General features: G+C 37.4%; 1 protein-coding gene across 5 annotated transcripts in view; it reads left to right on the top strand.

The window, feature by feature from the left end:
- CPNE3 (copine 3) overlaps window positions 1-15,265 on the top strand; it is a 47,981-nt gene extending 32,716 nt beyond the window's left edge. For all 5 annotated transcript variants that reach the window (XM_086695616.1, XM_025923039.2, XM_086695613.1 and 2 more), the window contains 7 exons: window positions 418-477; window positions 962-1,095; window positions 5,307-5,361; window positions 5,442-5,493; window positions 8,661-8,794; window positions 10,132-10,368; window positions 12,165-15,265. In XM_086695616.1, the coding sequence (XP_086551742.1) occupies window positions 418-477; window positions 962-1,095; window positions 5,307-5,361; window positions 5,442-5,493; window positions 8,661-8,794; window positions 10,132-10,368; window positions 12,165-12,275 (783 nt within the window). In that variant the 3' untranslated portion in view covers window positions 12,276-15,265. The remainder of the gene's footprint in view (window positions 1-417; window positions 478-961; window positions 1,096-5,306; window positions 5,362-5,441; window positions 5,494-8,660; window positions 8,795-10,131; window positions 10,369-12,164) is intronic.
- Window positions 15,266-23,431: the final 8,166 nt, after the last annotated feature.

The raw sequence follows: 23,431 nt of genomic DNA, 5'->3' as shown, positions 1-23,431 counted from the left end.
CTGGTCATAATTTCGAGTTGAGATATTGTAAACAGAGGGAAAAATTCAAGAGATTTCTTACAACAAACAAATGAGGTTTTTCTGGTTTTGTTTTTTATTAAAAAAATTCAATTATTATGCTTATTAAAGGTCTCAACATATTAGATTCATTGCCAGTTTCTTAAAAGCTAAAGTGATTTCATCTTTGGCCATTAATATTCTAATCTTAACATTGATTTAATTATCTCAAATTAAAATCATACAAATTCATGACAAGTAGGGGCAGCGGTACCTTAAACTCAAATGCTGGGGTGGTTTCCACATGCTTATATCATGTTTTGTTCAGTTTCTAAACTGTTAAAAACGTATGCCAGAGAGCTCTTTGTATCTCTTGTATAGTAAAAGAGTTTTAATTTTAACAGTGCTGTCTGTTTTTAGATTACAGTGGAATGCACATTCCTTGACTATATCATGGGAGGATGTCAGCTGAATTTTACTGTAAGTAACACTGACTTTTTCAAAAGTCATGTAACATATTACTTTTTCCTACCATTTTGCAGTGTTCTATCCTTGCCTGTAAAACTGACTTAGTGATGAAATTTATACAGCTGTTTAGTATGATCTCCTCAGACAGGTTGTCTAATAAACTCATCCACAAGCTTTCAACTTTGTTGGTCAGATCTGTTTCTTCTGATGGAAAGCAAATATGTCCTATAGCAATTTAAAATTATAGAAGCATTAGTCAAACAACATACAAAAATAAGCCCTACATCTAAAGTCATGGATTTGAGGCATCTAGAAAAAATAGGAATAACAGATTGTTTCATGCTGAAGCTTTAATTGTTTGTCTGTGGAAAAACTGGTAGGCCCAGGCATTTGTTAGAAAATGGTAGCAGCAGGCTCTGGGATGAATATTTGTTTCATCTCCTGGACATCGAGTGTAGGCTTTTCCTTATTAAGGGCTGCGATTATTATTTGGCAGGTGGGAGTGGACTTCACTGGCTCGAATGGCGACCCAAGGTCTCCTGATTCCCTTCATTACATCAGCCCCAATGGTGTTAATGAGTATCTGACTGCTATCTGGTCTGTGGGACTGGTCATTCAAGATTATGATGCGTGAGTATGAATAAAATATTTGTTTTTATAATTCCCCAGAAGGGGCAGTTTCTGTTTCATCTGCTAGTACTTGGATATAGTTGTTGGTGACAAGACTGCTGGGGTTGACGGGGGGAGGGGAAGGGGCATGGTAGGGGTAGCTTTATCCCTAAAATTTCTTTCCTGTTGTCTTTTCTAGTTTTCTCTTGCTGACAGTCTTAGTGTTTACTTTTGACCTCTAATCTCTGGCTGTGATCAGTTATAAAGAGCTCACAAGCTTGTTTCTTTGATCTGGTTTCCTTGGGGTTTACTCATTAGGGATAAGTTACCTGTGTGATTGAAGTTCAGATGACACATTCTGTAAACATTCACAGACACTATTTACTAACATGTCTGTTTCTTGCCAGTGGCTGTCAAATTATTTTCTTAATGGCAACCTTGAACAAGTGCCAAGAGATAACTTGACTTAACTGTTATAAAATATTTTGAATAGATTCTCAATATATAGATTTCAAACAATAGAAAGCAATCTACATTAATACATTTTTGTTCTGGATCTCTTAGAGCACAGTATAAATTTTCACTTGCCTTTGCCTATTATTTTATGATAAAAGCCCTTACACAAATTGATGGAGCTTTTTATTAATCTGTTACAACATTTAAAGAGGTAATCTTTTCAGGCAAATGAAAACTAATCTAAAGCAAAGGTGGCAATTCCAATATCAACCTAGTATGATTTAAGTCAAAACTCATTAAATGTAATAAAAAATTATTTTATAGAATACTTTGTTATATAATCCAAAATGGAAATATAACCATGGACATATTTGATAAAAGAGTATGAAAGCATTTCAACTGAAAATAGTTAGAAATAATTAAAAAATTTTTTTAAAGTATTTATTTATTTATTTTGAGAGAGAGAGAGAGAGCACAAATGGGGAAGGGACAGAGAGAGAGGGGGAGAGAGAGAATCCCAAGCATGCTCCACACTTTCAGCATGGAGCCCCTCAGCACTGTCAGCATGGAACCTCATGTGAGGCTTGAACTCACGAGCCACAAGATCACAGCTAAAGCCGAAATCAAGAGTTGGACACTTAACTGACTGAGGCACCCAGGCTCTCCTATAATAAAACTTTTAAAGCAACACAATTAAAATGGAGTTTATATAAACAATAAAAAATTTATAAGGTTTCTTTCTCAGACTGCCACCTGGAAGTTAATACAAAAGGATAACTAAAAAGAATTTACCATAAGGAAATTTAAAAAAATCTTAAGTAGTTGTTAGATGAAAGAGGAAATCAAACTATAATAACAGACTATCTAGAAATAGAAGGAAACAAGAAGACTATACATGGTCCTATCTTTAATAGAGGAAAATTTTTGGCTTTACGTGCTTTTATTTTTTAAAGAAGAAAAATCAAATATAAATGAAATAGAGTTTCAACAAAATAAAATTAAAGAATAGGAAGAAAAAGATATGATGATAATAGCAGATTCTATCTGTGTATGAGCCATCATGTGTCAGGCACAATTTAATGTAGTTTCTATGTGATGCTCATCTAATCTTTATAATTTGCTGTGACATATGTACTATTATCATCCATTATTATCTGCATTGTGTAGATGAGAAAATTGAGGCATAGGGAGTTAAATAGCTTGTCCAGAGTGACTCAATTGGTAACTGGCAGAAACAGAATTGAGCCTGGGCTGTCTGCTCCAGAGACATGCTCTCCAGGCTATATTGTGTACTTTGCTGTATGTCCTCTAAGCACCAAAAGTAAGGGACTTGGAAAGTTTTAAAACCACCACTAAATGAATAAATTAAATGACAAGATGATTCTTTGCAAGTTCAACAAAACATAGGCAAATCTTGCCAACAACATGCATAGAATATTAGTAATGAGACAGAGATTATAAGCATAGATCCCCAAAAAATTAACAATTGTAAGTTAATACTCAATAAAACTTATTACACTGGAACATCTGGATTAAAGGAAGATTTTGGGGGGAAGCTTTAAATTAGCAAAGTTGACTCAAAGAGGCAGGAAGCCTGAAGAGACTAGAACCATGGAAGGAATGGTATAGTCCAAAGAGCCACTCCTCACAAGAGAACCAGGCCAAGACAGTTTCATACATAAATTCTACCAAACCTGTAAGGAATAAATTTAAACCTAAGAGAATCAAGTAAAAAAATAATAGAAATCAGTGAGAGTTCAGAAAGGTGGTCAGATACAACATAAAATTAAAAAAATCAGTAACTTCTCAGTAGCCAGCAATAACCAATTGAAGAAATTATAGCAGATACAAGATCACAGTTCATGATGCAATAAAAAATAAGCATGAATTTAGAGAGTTCTAGGATCTTTAGTGAGGGAAAACTACAAAATTGTACTGAGAGACAAAGAAGGAAACTTGTTTAAATGGAGAGCTATACCATGATTCTAGATAGGCAGATGTCATAATGATGTAATATATAAAAATTATCCCAGAATTAAGCAATTCTAATCAAAATTGCAATAGAACCCTGATAAAATGATTTTTAAAATTTCCTAGTGGGAAAAATGAATCCAAGAAATTTTTAAGGGGGGAAAAAAAAGAAATGAAGGGGAGTTTTGTTTTAGCAGATATTAAAACTTATTTTAATGCTGTATTAATTAGAGGCACCTGGGTCACTCAGTTAAGCATCTGACTTCTGCTCAGGTCATGATCTCATGGTTCGTGGGCTCTCATCGGGCTCTGTGCAGACAGCCTGAACCCTGCTTGAAATTCTCTCTCCTTCTCTCTCTGCCCCTCCCCACCACATGCTTGATCTCTTTCTCTCAAAATAAATAAACTGTAAAAAAAGGTGTATTAATTAATATTACAGAACTAGTACATGACAGTGGAACAAAACAAGTCTTGAAATAGAGCCTAGGGTGTACTTGAACTTAATATAGAGATGTGATAGAGATGACATTTTAGGGAAAGGGGTTGTTACAGCTGCTAAACTAGACAAGAACTGAATTTGTATTTCTAAAATCATACCTATATATGTTAGGACACTATTTTTTTTTAAGATTTGATTTGATTTATTTTAATATTTATTTGATTTTGAAAGAGAGAGACAGAGTAGGGGAGGGGCAGAGAGAGAGGGAGACAGAGAATCTGAAGCAGGCTCCAGGCTCTGAGCTGTGAACACAGAGCCTGACACGGGGCTTGAACCCACGAACCGTGGGATCATGACCTGAGCCGAAGTCAGATGCTTAACCAACTGAGCCTTCCAGGTGGATTTTTAAGTAATCTCTACACCAACATGGGGCTTGAACTCACAATCCTGAGATCAAGAGTCACATGCTCCACCGACTGAGGCAGCCAGGTGCCCCTGTTAGCATACTATTTTGTATAGAATATAGACAAACTGCTGAAATAGACACCCCCCAAATAACGTACATTTACCAAAATAGGTGTTTACTTCTTTTTCATGTTGCAAGTGTAGAATGTGTCTACCTTAGGTTCTATCCTAAACGCAAAAAGAACAATTAAGAATTAATATAAAAAGAATATCCCAGCAGAAAAATTAGTATGTTCATTACAGTGTTTTATAAGAGCAAAGCATTGGATGTTTATTGGTTGTGGGAGAATATCCATACAGTGGAATATTTAGCCATTCACATGATGTTATATATTCAGGTCCATAATCCCTTATCCCTACACCACTGGGGCCAAATATTCATACATTTTGCTACAGAAATGTGAGAATTTTATATGTGACTTTGCACCATGTTTCTGTGGCCAAATGTATGAATATTCATATTCAGTAGTATGAATAAAAGCTATAAATAACCTCATATCAGTTGAGGTCAGGTTTTGCTGCCAAATGAGTTTGCTATAAGCGAATGAACTTTTGTTTTTTAGGGCTTTATGGATTTATCTACATATTTATTCAGCAAAATGATATACAGTATTTAAGTAGAAAAGAGTATGTTATAAAATATGAATATAAACTCCAGTTTTATAAATATATATATAGACAGAGACATTTTTCACCCTTGTTACACAGAAAAATACTTAGAGTGATTGTTGCCAAATATTAACATTGGTTCTCTAGTGGTTATTATGGGTTTAATCTTTGTATTTGCCTTAGATTTTGAATTTTTTTAAAACAAGCTCTATTGGTTTTATTATGAGCAAAGATAAAATTTTCTATTTTGAGAAAAAAGTTACCTTTCAGTTTTTTCAAATTTTCTTTTTAGTGATAAAATGTTTCCAGCATTTGGTTTTGGAGCTCAGATACCTCCTCAGTGGCAGGTGAGAGGAAATCCTATTTTAAATATTTCCCTCCAACAAAAGCAAAACAGGGTCTAATGAGTCCTTTCATCTTTTGACAGGTTTCGCATGAATTTCCAATGAACTTTAATCCATCCAATCCCTACTGCAACGGTAAGCTAAAAAGTTAACAGGAAGATTTTACACAGAAAGCCTCACTAGTGTTTGTTACTTGTTGTTTTCTTGTGATTCAATACTACTCAAATTCCCTTCCTCGTTTTCTTTTCGTGACATATTTAACATTCTGTTGTATAAAATGGAAGAATTACACCAGGTTGTTGGTTCAAGTGGTAAAGATAATAATGGTGCAAATCTATTATGAAGATGATTGTTGGGTAAGTTCTAGCTTGAGAGGTTCAATAGAAAAACAAGATTCTCAGTCTTGAGAACAGATCAATACTCGTAATCATATTATTTTCACATACAGGTTGGTTTTAAAAACAAACCTTTAATAAAACAAGTAATTGAATATATATAGATTTGTGAAGCTTTTCTCAGAGTAGCAGCCACTCTCTACAAGGAAAACATGTCCAGCATCAAATTACTTGTTACTCAGATTACATCTGAGTGGGCTACCAACGGAACAAAGAATTAAGCTCCCACAGTGGCTCTCCTCTACATAGACAGCAGAAAACCAACATCTGTCTCATTTCATTTTCTTCTTTATACCTCACGTATCCAAGTGTTTCCTTCTTTTTACCCCAGTGAACAATCCACCTAAAATGCCAAATGTCCCACAATATGATACAAGTCTGAACTGTTTGTAGGAGGAAAAGGAGGTAGGGAAAAAAGCATAAAATTGTAGCCAATAAGCTAATTTTCTGCAAAGGGTCCTTTTGACAATTACAGAATATTTAGATTTCTAACAGAAGAGGTCGTTCTTTCCTTATCTTCAGTTTTCATGAACAATATTCATAGAGCAGAAGAGCATGAACATTTTGTTGGGAACAGTTTGTATTAGGGTTTTCTTGTTTTTTTCTAGGACACATTTTCCATACTAATTCAGTGTTCCTTTGATGTACTTTCAGTGGCTGGTTGTGACCTTTTTATCCCTAGTCATTTGAAATCGGGAATAGCAATTCTTGTCAAGAACTGTGTTTCATGCTTATGATGAAATTGGAACAATTTTTGGAATTTGGTGTTAATTAGGTTTTATTTCTTGCCAATAAATATGGATGACTTACATCATGTGAAAGTTCATTTTAGAAGTTCATTTACTCTGAGTAAAATGAGCCCATCTTTGGGCTGTCACCAAGCATAGCTTTTCTATTTTTGGTTTATAGTCTGAAAAAAATAATCCATTTGGTTTTAGACAGAGGACATACTGTACTGAAAAAAAAAATACGCCTTATTTTAAAGCAAGGGAGTTGAATTCCCTTTTCTTGATTAATCATTGAACTTAGGTGCCCAGAAATAATATGTCTTGCTTGTTCCTTTAATGCAAAGGAAGGATTTTGGCATAATTTAATTTTAGTGGAGGAACTGAAGGCAATGGATATTTGTGAAGAAATTTAATTAACAGCTTATATATCTTCATATTGAAAAGCAAACTGAAATGATAAAAATGAAAAAGAATATTATTGCTGTGAGGACTCAAATTTTCTATAGCATGTATCATTGCAGTAAGATCCTGCTGCTGGCCTATGTTAATATTATTTTTGTTAGCACTGAACTGACTGACCACTAGTTACAGCTTCACCTTGTGCATGTAAAATCACCTGTACATATGAATTAGTCACTTTCTCAAAGGATGTTCATGAGACTTATTCCTAACTTCAAAGTGACTAATAGGAGCTAATTAGAACTCTTAAATGTTAAGAGGAGAGCACTGGTCTTGTGAAGCTTTTAAATCAAGTATATACTTCTTTTCCTTGTTGATCTCTGTTCTGTTGGACATTTTTAATAGAACTTTTAAAAATTATTTATTATTTTTTTGACAGAGAGGGAGAGAGAGAGAGTGCGAGCAGGGGAGGGGCAGAGAGAGAGGGAGACACAGAATCTGAAGCAGGCTCCAGGCTCTGAGCTGTCAGCACAGACCCCAATGCAGAGCTTGAACTCATGAGCCATGAGATCATGACCTGAGCCAACGTCGGAGGTTTAACTGACTGAGCCACCCAGGCACCCCCTGTTGGACATGTTTAAAGCAAGACACCTGTTTTAGTTTACATGTAAAATTTTTTCAGGCAGATTTCCTTAATGATCTCAACAAGTATAGTGGGGGAATTTCTTGAGGATTTCTAGTATCTTACCTGCATCCTTGACACTCTAATGTTAGGGGTAGATTCAACAGGCATGTATGTCACATTAAAACTTCATCAGGAGTGTTTTTACCAGGAATGCCATTCAAATTCCACTAAGTTGTGCTGTTATAATAACCAATCTCTCAGTAATTTATAATAAAAATAGTTTATTTCTTGCTCACTTTATATATCCCTTTACATGTGGCTAGTCTGCTCGTTATTTCTTCTCTTTCTGGGACTCAGAACCTTGACTGAGATGTTCTGCTCTCTTTGCAGAAGGAAAAAGCAAGATTGCTGGTGAAAATAGGCAGTGGTTCTTAAAATATCTACTTAGACATGAATGTCATGTCCATCTACATGCGTGGTCAAAGCTAGTCAAATGGCCCTGCCCCGTCTTCTACTATGCAACATCTCGGCAGGCCTGGGCGGTACTGCATCAACAAACACATTAGTATTTCTGCAGCAAAATGTAATACACAAGCTGGAAATGAGTTTTTAGAACTATACAGTTTATCATACCATGCTTAATCTTTAAGTTACTGAATAAACCCTTGACTAGAATTAACATTAGGATTATAGCCGTCTGAGTCCAGAGAATCTTTGGCCATCTATGCAAAAGTTTTTCCATTTTAATCAATAACTTTTACTTACGCCTTATCGTCAATTGTATGATATAGCACCTTTTTCATTCTTTTTTCATTAGAGTCTTAGTCCTAAAACAACAAAAATTAAGCAATATAACAGTCCTACTATAGATTAATGAATAATTTGGCTGCGATGAAAATAAATGCCTTTGGTTGGAGGAGGGAAGCATTTAGGTTTTTGCAATAGAGCATAACTATGAAGTTTTGTAATATATGGCTGAAGAGAAACTCTTGAATATAGAATTTTTAACTATTTAAAGCAATATAGTGTGTGTATATATATATATATATACATATATATAATTATACGTGTATATTAATTAAATTAACAGGTGTAGTGAACAATGAACAATTAAATTGTGCTTGACAATTTTTAATACTGCTTTTCTTGGCCTAGGAATCCAAGGCATTGTAGAGGCATATCGGGCCTGCCTTCCTCAGATAAAACTCTATGGACCAACTAATTTTTCTCCAATCATAAATCATGTGGCCAGGTTTGCTGCTGCAGCAACACAACAACAGACAGCTTCTGTAAGTATCGTAGTGCCAGGGGACAGGGAGAATATGGGTTGGTAGTTGCCTTTGGTACCGAGATCCATCAAGATACAAAGAGCATGAAATAGTAAGATAGCTGTCCTTGGTTTCGGAGTAACATCTGTTATTTTTAAATTAGTGATCATTAAAAGCAGGACAACAAAAAAATAACCCTTATACTCATGAGTCTTTTCTATTCCATTTGAATTAATTTTCTTAGATAGGTTCTACTAAAAAGAAATGGCTAATACCTACCTTTTCAAAGGTAGACTTAACAAATTAAGGCTTGAGGAAATTTACTGTTTCAGTTAGTGATGAAAAATTACTTACTGTCCTAAAAGGGTCTGAATTAGACAACCATTATCTGTTGGATTTTGATACCAAATCTCTCTTAGTTTCATAGTTTTTTATACCCAAAAGTAAGGCAGGGATAACTACCTCATACAACTGCTGAAAAGTGAAATAATATAATTCATTTTTTTTTCAACGTTTTTATTTATTTTTGGGAGAGAGAGAGACAGAGCATGAACGGGGGAGGGGCAGAGAGAGAGGGAGACACAGAATCGGAAACAGGCTCCAGGCTCTGAGCCATCAGCCCAGAGCCTGACGCGGGGCTCGAACTCACGGACTGCGAGATCGTGACCTGGCTGAAGTCGGACGCTTAACCGACTGCGCCACCCAGGCGCCCCGAAATAATATAATTCATATAAAGTGCACAGTGCCTGGGGCAGAGTGAACACTTAGCACGTGATTGCTCTGTTATAAAACTTATTTCCATTCTAGACTTAAATGATCCAAAAGATGGGGTAACAACTTTATGTAACATTTTACCATTCTCTAAAAATGTTTATCAGAGATGACAGTATTGAGAGAAAGATTCCTCCCCAAACCATATCCATTTTTCAAAAAGTGCACTTTAGTTTGATAAACAATTCTGCTTCTTTCATATTTGACCTTTTAGAAACAGAGTTGCCACTTACTCTCTTGATCGATACTTTAACATATTTAATACTTATGTTACATCAAAGTGTTTATTCCAATGCTCACTAAAAGTTTAATGTCTGACATTTAGATGTCTTGCTTCTGTATATTTATACCAACTGTATTTTGTGGTCTGTTGCATTTTTAATGAACCTGCAATTTTTGTATAAATAAATTTCCTTGTCATTAGAGAGTCTTAGAATATTTTATGTAGATGGTATCCTAGGTAGGGACTGGAAAGGAAAATGAATAAGAAAGACTGAAAGACTCATCAAGCTGGAGATGTTTTTAACTGTTGCTTTTATTGTTTGGGAGCTCCTGTGCCCAGTGGATATAATTTTCTTTTTTGGCAGCAATATTTTGTGCTCTTAATCATTACTGATGGTGTGATAACAGACCTTGATGAGACCAGACAAGCTATAGTTAATGCTGCCAAGCTTCCTATGTCCATCATCATTGTTGGAGTGGGAGGTGCTGACTTCAGTGCCATGGAGTTTCTGGATGGTGACGGTGGAAGTCTGCGGTCCCCATCAGGCGAGGTAGCCATCCGAGATATCGTCCAGTTTGTGCCTTTCAGACAGTTCCAGAATGTGAGTACCACTCCTCCTTATTCTTCATATACACTAAGGAGTTTGACCACAGACCTTCACCAATCCATAACCAAGTGGTTGAGTGGGAGTCTGGGGTTAGAGGATGTGTGGATTTTTGGTTTGAAGAGTGCTGATTAGATTCAGCAGTTTTGCTTCAAGTTGTGTACTTGTGTGTTTCTTGCAGTCTATATGATAAATTGTTATAAGTGGTGTTGCTGTGAATGTTTTAAGATCTATTTTATCTTTACCTATGTATGTAACAACAGAAAAATTCTGTACAAGTGTATGATGAATTTGTCAAACTGGAAGTTGACTTGATGAAAATCTCTCAGGACCCTGTTTTACCCAGTTTACTCCAGTGGTAACGTCTTGTAAAACTGCAGCACAGAATCACAGCTGGGATGTAGACATTGATGTAAACAAGGCCCATCACCTGTGGGACCCCTCTTGTGGCCCTTTTAGAGCCACACCCACTTCCCTTGCACCTCCACCCTGCCTTAACCCCTGGCAACCACTAATCTGTTCTCCGTTTCTATAATTTTGTCATTTCAAGAATGTTACAGAAATGTTGGGATTGGCTTTTTTTCACTCAGCATAGTATTCTGCATTGTTGTTGCTTCTGTTTATTTTGATCGGTGAGGTGTATTCCATGGTATAGGTATACTGGTTTATTTAACCATTCACTCATTGAAGGACATCTTTAATTGTTTCCATATTTTGTCTATTATATGCCAACATGCTATAAACATTCATGTACAGGTGTTTGTGTGAACATGAGTTTTTATTTCTCTGGGATAAATACCCAGAAGTGCAGTTCCTAGGTTGTATGATTACTGCATGTTTAATTATGAAAGAAACTATGCTCTTTTACATTCCCACCAGCCAGTGTGTCAGTGTAGGGGGAGGTGATTAAAAGCAGTAATGTTAGGGATCCTTGTGGTGATGAAACTGTTGTGTATCTTTTTTTGTTGTTGTTGTTGTTTTTTTTTTTTTTTTATAAAGAGAGGGTGCAAGTGAACGAGGGGCGAGAGAGAAGGAGAGAGAGAATACTACCGGGGGAGGGGGGAGAGAGAGAGAGAGAGAAAGAAAGATGGAGAGAAGTGGGATTCACCCGAAGCCGGACAGGAGCTCACCCCAAGCAGGGCTCGATTTCACCAGATGTAGGATTTGAACTCACGATCCATGAGATCATGACCTGAGCCCCTGAGGCACCCAAAACCATTGTGTATCTCTATTGTGGTTATGGTTATGCAGATCTACCCAGATGATAAAATTACACAGAATAATGCAAACACACATGTAAATGAACACATGTAAAATAAAACTGGTAAAATCTGAGTAAGGTCTGTGAAATGTACCATTACTAGTTTCCTGGTTTTGATATTACACTATAGTTACATAAGATATTACCTTTGGAAGAAACTGGGTGAATACTCTCTGTATTATTTTTGCAACTTCCTATGAATCTGTATTTCAAAATATAAAGTTAAAAAAATTAACACTAAGTAAATGAAAGACCCACATTTAAAAGCTAAGGAACAAAAAAAATTGTCAAATGCCAAAATGTTGGTACCAAAAAAGGACTTGATAAATGTTAGTGGGGGTAATAAAACACTCCTAAGTAACATTAGTTACTTAGCTTATTCCATGCTTCATAGACCATTCCTAAGACAAGATACAGGTCTAGGAATTGGGAATTACTGTTTCTTACTGACTGGTGAGGTATTCCTAGTCTGTTATCAAAATGCCAGTAATTTGGTTACTAATAACGTCACTTTGATTTTGTTTTTCATAAGGCTCCAAAAGAAGCGCTTGCTCAGTGTGTCTTGGCAGAGATCCCCCAGCAGGTGGTGGGCTACTTCAACACATACAAACTCCTTCCTCCCAAGAACCCAGCTAAGAAATGAAAGGCGCCATGGCCGCAGGAGCAGAATTCTTTTGTGCTGTATGGAGCAATGGATTCCTCTCCCACCCCAAATCACGAATCTGTTATTTTACATGCTTTTCATCCCTAGCATTTATGATGTAAACCTAGTTCTCTACAGATTATATCTATTTAAAGCATTCTTTTTATACTTTTTTTGGAGGAAAGTGCTAAGTTAATCTCTGCTCAATCAGTGCTGTGATTGCTAGTGACTTGCAGTGACACTATCAGGATTAGAAACTCGCGTGAGAAGAGCTGATTTGGTGGTTGTGGTTGTTTATTTACATATTGTGAAAATGCTGTTTTTTGAATGTCCCTAGAAAGAATGGAAAATTGCTAGGATGTGATTTACAGGTTGCTGTACTTTGTTCTAGGCAATATATGTTTTATAAACCAATGTCCATACCTGATGACAAGAACTTCTTAAATTACATGGTTTTGAATTTGTTCCTATAACTGTATTCAGTGCTTTTCCATGGGATAAAACTTCATTCACTTTTGCCTCAAAATTGCTGCAGTTTAGACATTGCAGTTTACAAAACAGTATGCATTCGCTTAGGACTTCATAAATAATACTGAATCATTCGAAGGGAAGGTACATATTCAATTCTTAAAATGTACAATCAGTAGGTAAAAGGAACCTCATGTAAGTAAGCCATTTTTATTTGCCCTTCTGGATCTTTTATTTCTATTGTGGAATACTGTAAACATGGTCAGATTCGACCTTTTCATTTACTATGTGGGACATTCAGGATTCTGTATCTGCATAGATGATAGTTTATCCTAGATTCAACATTATTAGGGTATTTTAATTGGAATTTGCTAAAATGGTTAGGACTGCTTTGTCCACGGAAGCTATGAGGACCAAACATATAAGAGGAAATTCAGAATTCCATTCCCTTTTAACTAATGAAATACTTTAGTTATTAAAAAAAGACAATTTTTATATTTTCCTTGCTAAGATCTCATACATTGATTTGTACATTTGTACAGATTCATTTAGACATTTGCTCCGTTTTTTTAGTAACATTTTAGTCTGATTTTTAAACTCATGATAGTGGTCATGTATTAATCAAAATCAAATTTTGCATTTTAATAATGTGTTATTTCCTAAGTCCAGAATGTATGTATTCAGCATAAAACCTGTTGTAACTTAAAAAAAAATTTCCCACTGCTGCTGCATTAGGATAGGGTGGACTTTACATGCTTTTTTTTTTTTTAGAGTAGAATTATTTTTTTCTCTGTTTTTTACCCTTTAGAACATATTCAGACATTTTCAGAATAGATTCAGTAACATTTTATTAAAGGACCTGTGTGCCAAGTACTATGCATATTCATATGTTGGCCAATCATCTCTAATAATTTAATGTTAAAAATTGTGTGTTTATCATATGTCCTTAAGTGGATGCACCCGGTGCCTTGCTGACATGCCTTTCCTTCTTACTGAAACTTGCATCGCAGCTCAGATCTCTCATTCTCTGAAATGTCGAAGGGAGATGAGCTCTCAGCCATGAAGAACTTTGGCTTCTCAGAAGTCGCATGTTGTCAAGGTCAGGCTAAGAGGAGACCTGCTTGTGCTTGTGGTTGCCTAACTCACGCGAGCAGTTCCTGCCTTCCCACTTAGCTAGCTAGCGTCTGCATACGTGCTGTTAACTTGAAGGTGCCTAACTAATAGGCTGTTACTCTATGGCATATCTCAGTTGACAAATCATTTTAGCATTAGTTAAGTGAGAAAAAAACTGATAATTCTTCCAGTAGTTTGGAGCCTTTGTTGTCTCAGATGTCCTGATTTCAGTTCTCTTTGTGTGCTTGGAAACAGCATATATATATTGCTGTGGTTTTCAGGATTTTTTTTTTGAAGCCTTAAAAAAAAATGATATACACACATCCTCAATGTATGATGAAACAGATAGAAGTGGAGCTTCTCTACGCTGGAGCAGGGTCCAGAGTCCCTCTCACTGGTCCTCCTCCTCCCTCCCCTTAACCAGCTGCTGGCAGCCCTGAGTCACCAGCACTGGGCACCTGGGAACCACTGGTCGTGAGCATTCATTGTTTTCATTAGCCAAATACTGGTACTTCTGTCACCACTGTCTGATTTGGTCTTCATAATTTTATATGCTGGTTTTAACCAGAATCATTCCAATTTTTAAATTGCTTTTTAAAAATTCATTCTTGATCAGGTTCATCAGTAGATGCTATTATTCATAGGAACTATGATTCCAGCAAATGAGGATAATTGATGCCTTTTTGCAGTTCTGAATAAAAGCATTTACAGTTTCTAAATTATCATTTGGTAAAATTCTTACTATTTCACCATTTCACCTCATCACATACTGATTTAATATTGTTTTGTATAAAAATAGTCCTTTTCCCTATTGTGCCACCATGCACTGCACTGTCACCAGTTCTTAAAATGCATTAAAAAAAATAACCAAGTTGACTTTCCCGTCTCATATGATCATCTGTCTTACAAACACGTATTGGGGTGACAGTGCCCTGGGCAAACGTAATATTTCTCACATATGCCTGTACTGAGAAAATAATATATACCAATTAGCATGGTTATGTCACCTTGTGCTTTGAATTGAAATTTTTAAGATCATAAAATTTCAAAGTCAGATCAGGAATTTACAACTGTTCATTTTGGTAGTGCCTTAGGCACCCTTTCCAGAAAAAGTTCTGGGCCCCATTGCTGTCTATGCTTTATTTGACATATTTTGCCTTTTTCATTTTATAAATTTCCAGGAAAACCATCTTCAATAAATTTCTTCTAGTCTCTTTCTGTGTGCAGTTGATAGTCATGGGAGTGACACATAAGGGAAGCCAGAGGTTTGGTTATGATTGGCAAGAGACTATCTTGTGCTTTAATGATGTTGTACTTGATAACAAGTGTGTAAGTTACTAATGTATGAATTCATGTTAAATATATCTTCCATTTGAATTCCCTTTGGATAAAGTTATTTCTTGATGTGATTCAATAATGGTGCCTTGTTTTCATTTATTCTTTCTCTAAATTGTTATCAAAACCAGTAGAAAAATTAGAAATAAAGTGAATATAGTATTTAGGGTGGCCTGTATTCATGTATTGCTGCACTGAGCAGTTTGGGGCTTTTTATTATTTTATAGGAGTTATTCATTTAAAATATAATGAATGCATTGAAGATACATTTCTGGGTGCAAGGGATAGGTTCTCAGCTTATAGCTGGATGGCCTAAACAATATGGTGCTCACATTGAATCAGTTGTGTTAAGCAGGGCAGTATACCCACCTTACTTTTTTGTTTTTTGTTTTTTGTTTTAATTGCTTCTGTTATGTTGCAGTCATCGGGCAGGGCCTTGGGGATACAGTGGTGACCTAGGGGCTGCAGCTGCTCCCTTCATAGAAATAATGGACTGGGGGAGAGAGAAAACATTAAATGAGTAATTACAGAAACATGAGATCAGTGTATGATGTAACATATTGTAGCAGGAGACTTGACCCGTCCATCTGGCAAAGAGCAGTTCCCTAAGGATGTGCCGTTTAAGCTAAGACCAGCTAACGTTAGCTGGGTGAAGAGGGTTAAAAGCATTTATATGGGGTTAGGTCAACAGCAAGTTTAGACTTTTAGGAATGGAAAGAACTTAAGGTGTGCTGAAATATAAAGTGTGGGTGGGAAAGTGGTAGGAGGGAGGAGAGAGAAAATGGAGCGGTTGGTGTCGTTTACATTCTGCGAGACCTCAGGGGCATGCAAGAGAGTTCGGGCTTAGACTAAAGTTACTGGGATGCCACTGAATCAACTTACAGAAAAGAATGGTGTGATCAGGCTCATGTTTTTGAAAAACTGGAGGGCTTCAGATTTTAGGTTAGATGATGGATGCCTATTGCCAATGGCTTTGCCTTCCTGAGGCCTTGAGGAGGGAGTCAGTGGTGGTTACCTTCTGGTAGAAACTCAGCTGTCTGGTCACTTGCTAAGTGCTTGATTTTAGGTTAGTTTCTGAATTCTGTGCTTTTCCTGCCACAACCCTGACTCGACATCAAATCATCTGTTAGGCCCATATCTTATCAATTCCATAGTGGTCCAGAGGCTGGCTCACACCTGATGGCAACACAGATCCCCAGGATTGTCAAACCCTTGCTTGTAGCAAGATCATGACCTTTGTCACTTGTCACCAAGCATGGCCATATTCAGCCACATTCCCCAGAAAACTCACAGCAAGTTGCAGTGTCCTTGGAGAATTTTATTCTGGCTTGGCTATTGATTCTCTCCTCCCCAAGAAGACGTGATGAGTGAGACAAATATTATCAGCAGAATTTTTACTTCTTACAATAGAAAGGGAGGCCATGATATCTTTGGCCTTTTCACAAGCAGATTCAACATACCAGGTTTTCTAATAGCACCTGGTCTAGGACCAGACTCAGAAGAATATCAGGAATTGGGGAGCTCAAGAGAGTTCTCAGAAAGATGACTGAAGAGGAAATAATTTCTCTTTTTAACCAGTTATTCTATCCAGTAAGAGGTATTCACTTTGAGCATATATTTATTGAGTAGCTTAGTATTGGCAATCAACAGGCAATGTCAAAATGAGTAAAATTTCTTCAAAGAGCCTATAATCTAATATGGGAAAGAAGATAGTATATGATGCTAAAATAAAAAAATAAAGTGAATGAAATAATAAAAAAAAAAGAATTAGTAAGCCCTTCGTGCTTAAGTACGACTATCCCTTCTTACGCCTTCAGGCATCTGTAGTCCCGAGTACAGAAGGAACCCGTGAACACTGCTGGCAAGATGTTCCTTTCTCCCCTCTTTCCAGCACTCCTTTCTCCCCACCACTGTCCTAAGATTGTCAGGACTGATCCTGCCAGTTCTCACAAGAAGTTCAGATCATGAACTTCCTCATTCAAACCCACCTCTGGCTCTGTACAATCCATATCCTGACCACACCCCATTTCTCTGCCACTGCCCAAACCCTCCACTCCGCCCTTAGGAACTGGGTCATTCATTAGCGTAATCCCTTATATCAGTACTTTTTTTGAACAATCCCTTCCTCTGTAGTCCTCTCTAGTTATTTTCTCTTCCTGATCTACCATTGGGATTGGAGGATGGGTTAAGTGCCCTTGGTCCTCCCTTCTACCTTAGATAACCTTTGTCTCCTCTTTAAAACCTTTGGCTTTGGATCTCTGAATCTCTTATCATTAGATTATACCACTTTCTATTCCTCTTTGTAATAATCTTGTTCTCGACCTTACCTCAGCCCTCACTCTTAAAGTCATTTTCTGGACCTTCTTACTACCCATAGCAAAACCTTTCTTAATCTCAAGGATCCCATTGTCCAATAACAACCCACTTTGTAGCTCATTTTCTCTAGTACCACAACTTCAACAAATTATTCTCCATCACTACCTTCAAGTTACTAATCCTGCCAACTCTTCAAAGACTGCTTCTCCTTCTCTAGAATTCTTTTCTACTGATCTTTGCCTTGGCCACTCTGTTCCAACCATATGGGCTTTCTCACTTTTATGTGAATGTGCCTGGCATACACCTGGCTGTTGCGCCTTCTTGAAGAACTCTCTCCCTCTTCCTGAAGAACAAAGCACTTGTGAGCTTTGTTCCATTGCCTCCTTCAGGTCTTCTTTCAAGTATCACCCAGTGAGGTATATGCTGATCACTCTGTTTAAAATTGTACCTGTTTGAAACCCATGGGGGAGGGGAAGGAGAAAAAAAAAGAGGTTAGAGTGGGAGAGAGCCAAAGCGTAAGAGACTCTTAAAAACTGAGAACAAACTGAAGGTTGATGGGGGGTGGGAGGGAGGGGAGGGTGGGTGATGGTTATTGAGGAGGGCACCTTTTGGGATGAGCACTGGGTGTTGTATGGAAACCAATTTGACAATAAATTTCATATATTGGGAAAAAAAAATTGTACCTGTTTCCCCAGTACCGTCTATCCTTCTTCCCTGCTTAAGTTTTAGTTATCTTGTTTCCTGTCCCCTTTACTCACTGTCATGTCTGTTCCAAGAAATCAGGGGGTTTTGTTTATTATGATTTTATCCATTGCTTTATCCTGAGCCCAGATGAGAGCTTGGCATTTAGTAGGTGCTCCCTAATAGACGTGGGAAAAAACTGAATGAATAAGATATGTGCTAGAGCATATGTAAGGAAAGAAATTAGTTTATATGAGAAAATGTTGAAGTTTAGAGTGGGGAGCAGTCAGAACACTGGGGAGATATTGGAGAGCTTCACAGGTGGTTTAGTATTTCATCTGAGATTTGCAGGTTAAAGTTTTATAATGTAGAGAAAGCAGCAGAGCCTGCAGATATAGAAATTGACACTGTCTGTGGATTGAAGTCAGAAAGTAGGGTGGGTTGGGAACATTGTTGGTACAGGGAGAGGAATATGTGTTTGTAATAATCCTTGCATTTCATAACCGCTTCTCTTTACTCACTTTTACAAATGGGAATTCAAAATTCCAACTCTGTATTCACATTCTTATTTTAGTGAAATCTGTGGTTAGTCCCTTCTGAAGTACAGGCTAAGTATGAAAATTTCCTCTCAGATTTGGAATATAAATATGGTCCTTTCATGTCAGACTTTATTATCATTTTGCCCCATGACATTTTGGGAAATATATTTGTTTATCTGAAAAAGTCCTTCTTCAGGTGGATGCTACTTTTATCAAGTTAGTCTATAATCTTCATGTTTGAAAAACAATGTGGTATCTTTGTCCTTGGATTCTGTGGTGTGATCCTGGACAAAGGATTTGGTTTTAGTGTTGTATAATGGGGCCTTGGAGTAATAATCTCTAAATTCCCTTTTAAGTCTAAGATTCTGGCATAAACAACAGAGCTTGATTTATTTAAAGCTGGATGCAAGAAACTGCATCACAAGCCTGCTTAATAACCCTTAGCATGCACTGTGTGATGAATTTCATATTAGTTAGAGTTTCCAGCAGATAGGGTCCTCGTAAATTTGTAGCAAAGTCATTGTGTGCAGTTGGCAGAGATTACTAGGGCTGCAAAGGGACAGTAAGAAGGGCTGTGACCTTTCAGGTAGGCTTCCCTTTCCTCATCTGAAGGAGTTATTGTCTAGAAATGTCAGGTTGTATTGCTTAATGATGCACATTTATTTGACCTTTGCACTGTCATTTCTAGTCACAAAAGTTATAGTAGGAGAAATACAGCCAGTCATAAAAACTCATGGAGGAAAACATCAAATTTTGCTACAGTGTATGGATAAGGTACTTAAAATGTGAATTTCAAGTATCTTTGCTTTGATTAGATACAATGAATTCCAAAACAGCACGATGATTAATATCTTCCAGAGATTTATAAAATTCCTTATAGGAAGGTAAAAGCATTATTATAAGTATAGAATAGGCCAGAATTACAGAAAGTACAGATTCTTTCTTCTCTTGTTGGTGTTCTATGTAGCAATTTATCATCTAATGCATAGCTGAAATGAAACAGTTTGTTACATATTATTTTAGGGTTTTTTATTAGCAGTGTTTCACCAAAGATGGTTTCTAGAATATGGGGAAGGGGCAAATTACTCCTTTCCTTCTAATACAACATTTGTCATAGTTGTACACTTTAACAGTAATTTCAAGTTCTCTCTGTCTCTCTTTCTCTCTCTTTTAAGTAGACTCCATACCCAACATGAAGCTTGAATTTATGGCCCTGAGATTAAGAGTCACATGCTGTACCATATGAGCCAGCCAGGCACACCAAAGTTCTTTCTTTTAGATAAATAAAGGTTTTGTTTATTTCTGACATGGTCTGTGTGTAGGATTGCCAGATTTAGCAAACAGAAATACAGGCATCAAATTAAATTTGAATTTCATACAAATAATAAATAAAATTTTAGTATAGATAGGTCCCAAATATGGCATGGGACATACCTATACTAAAATATTACTCATTGATTGAATGTCCTGTATTTTATCTGGCAATGTCCTCTGGGTGATTGCAAAAATGGCCATAATCCTTCCCTCTCTGTACCTACCTCTTTTGCAAGGTTACTTTGCAGTCCTCCCAAGAGGTACACTTTTCTATTTTTTTCTATTTTTCTCAGATTTTATTTCTCTGCCCTTTTCACCTAGTCTGGTCTTGTGACTTAGCTGATAGAATGTAGGAGAAGTGCCAATTCTAAGCCTAGACCTCAAGAACTGTGATCACTTCTGCCTTCTTTCTCTTGGAACTCTGTGCAGCTTCCAAGTCCAGACTGGACTTTTGGAGGATAGGAGACTACATGGATGACAAAAGCCAGTCCGTCTGAGACTTCTAGAACAGCAGCCTCCAGCCAATTCAGCAGATGACTATAGAGAATGGACTAGCCCAGCTAAGACCAGAAGAACCCACTGGTTGAACCCAGCCCAAATTGGCAACCTACATGATTATTATTTTAGGTCACTTAGTTTTAGTTAGCAAAAGCAAGTTGATATAGTCTAACAATTTAAAGCAGAGCTGGGCATTTTTCAAGACTAGTCAACAGCTTACAGATTGTGCAAAGTTTTGAGGACCACAGATGAAAGTAATATAACAGGTAATTTGTGTAATCAGCCTTGAGCAAATAATACTTGAAGATGGCTTCAGGGAACCAGAGGAAATTGTTTCTTGAATAAACACTTGGGCCCATAGAAAAAAATCTCTTTGTATAGAGATGTTGCTTTACTTCTATAACAATGTAATGTTTATAAAGTGTAGAATTTCTGCTGAGTGACTCCTTGCTTTCTTCTTTCTCTGGGAATCTTTTCAGGATACATCCCTTTTAACCAGTCCACTCTGCACTGTATCTTTGGCAATTGATAGATCAGACCCACATGAGACTTGGTGAAGAATTTTCATGTATCTATGCACCATCAATTAGCCAGTTAGTCAATAGACTACTTGTTGACTAGTCAAATGACTAGTTAACATGATTCTATCAGGGATCCAGAGAAGAGAGATATGTGGGTTAGTAGTGGTAGGGGAAGAAAGAAAAAGTCGTAGGGGAAAACTCAGTCCTTATCTCTGGAGATCCTTGGATGTCTGGGTTTTGACTTTTGGCTAAGATAAAGGTGGTGGGATCTACAAAGTGGTATTTCAAGTGCTAAACTCTGGTGACTCACCAGTGGAGTTAGTCTTTGCTGAAGGTTTTCTAGTGGCCTGATTAGTCTGCCTTCATTATGCAGCTAGAAGGGTTTATGACCCTGACTGTGAAATACAGCTTTGAGCTCTCTTGTAACCTAGATTCTTTGCATAGATATGATGGTTCAATCCTGAAACAGAAAGAGGCCAGATCCTTGTGTGACTAAGGATGCTGGGAGTTTGTTTATAGGATGTCAACCAGACCTCTCAATGCTTGCCTGGGTGGGCTCTTTCTCTTGCTGCATCGTATCCCTTGCCTTTAAATAAAAACAGTGAGTATGAGTGTGAATATGAATATGAATATGAATATGTGAGTATGAATAGGCTCTCTGGAATGTGGTGATTCCTTTCTAATAGCCTATTAGTATTTGGGGCTTATCTGAAACCTCAGCACAGGGGGACATTTGCCTCAACTTCTTGTTTTTTTTTGGGCAGGAGGTATGTTTATGTATGATAATTGTTTCTTGTTCACTCACCTATTATTAAGAAAAATACCTTGTTTTAAAATAATTGGTTTCTAACTTTTCATATTAAATAAGTCACCCTATGGTGGGGCACATAAAATTAAAAAGTATTTATTGTTTGTAATTCAACATTTGAATTTTTATTGGGGGACATTCAAATGCCCTCGTGTGTGTTCAGAAAATAGTAGCAGGGCATCTGTTTTGTGTTCTTAATGATGTTTGGTTTAAGCTAATGCTGGATTTAGTTTGCATTTGTTGGAGAGCATACTGTATAGGAGAGGGGATGGGTGGGGTAGAGAGGTCCTCCAGGGAAGGATGTCAATGCTAACCCACATCATGGCAAGTGGAAACTGGGCTGTGTTACGAATGCAGATAGCTTGAGGGAGACAGCATGCCCTTGGAGAGATCAAGGATGAGGTTGAGTGGTTGTTCTGCACCAATAACATTTGGAAGATTTTGTCAATAGCAGTGAGACTTAATGTGACTTGAAATAGAGTATAGAAAAATGGAGAATAAACCCTGATATCTTGAGGGGATCTGGATGTGAAAAAAAAACCCTGAATGAGCGCTTCCTAGGAATTTATAAATGCTCTGCTGAGACAAGTGAAAAGAATATAGAAGACCTGAAGGTCCAGGAGGCAGGGAAGATGGTGGAGTAGGACCCTAAGCTCACCCTGTCCCATGGGTACAACTAGATAGCACTCAGATTAGCATAAACAACTCAGAAAATGACACAAAGACTGGCAAGAACAAACTCCACAGCTAAACGTAGAAAAGAGGCTATGTTGAAGAAGGTAGGAAGGACTGGGCATGTTTTGGGAACAAAGTGGACTGTGGCCATCCATGGTTGTGAGGGAGTTGGTGGCACAGAGGAGGGCAAGGAAAACACTATCACATCAGGGAGCCTGCACAGGGAAGACAAACCCCTGTAACACTGGCTTTGAAAGCAAGAGGGGCCAAATTTCATGAGTTCTTACAACCAATGGGACTTAAAGCCTGGGATTAAAAAAAAAAATCAATGGGCTCAGCTCTGAGAGAACCTGGAGGGTGTTAGAAAGTGGAGGTTCTTGGGGCGCCTGGGTGGCGCAGTCGGTTAAGCGTCCGACTTTAGCCAGGTCACAATCTCGCGGTCCGTGAGTTCGAGCCCCGCGTCAGGCTCTGGGCTGATGTCTCAGAGCCTGGAGCCTCTTTCCAATTCTGTGTCTCCCTCTCTCTCTGCCCCTCCCCCGTTCATGCTCTGTCTCTCTCTGTCCCAAAAATAAATAAACGTTGAAAAAAAAAAAATTAAAAAAAAAAAAAAAAAAGAAAGTGGAGGTTCTGCCCTTAAAGGGACAGCCCAGGGGTGCCTGGGTGGCTCAGTCAGTTAAGCATCTGACTTCGGCTCAGATAATGATCTTGCAGTTCATGAATTTGAGTCCCGCATTGAGCTCTCTGCTGGCAGCACAGAACCCACTTTGGATCCTCTGTCCCCCACCCCTGCTCCTCCCCCCACTTGTTTCCTGTCTCTTCAAAAATAAATAAACATTAATTTTTTTTTTAAAGAAACAGTACAAAAAGCAGCCCACAGGGATACAACAT

Source organism: Puma concolor, chromosome F2 (assembly GCF_028749965.1).
Source record: "Puma concolor isolate L17-30 chromosome F2, mPumCon1.1.hap2, whole genome shotgun sequence".
Lineage (NCBI taxonomy): Eukaryota > Metazoa > Chordata > Mammalia > Carnivora > Felidae > Puma > Puma concolor.
The sequence above is the reverse complement of the archived record's forward strand: the minus strand, read 5'-3'. Positions and strand labels throughout refer to the sequence as shown.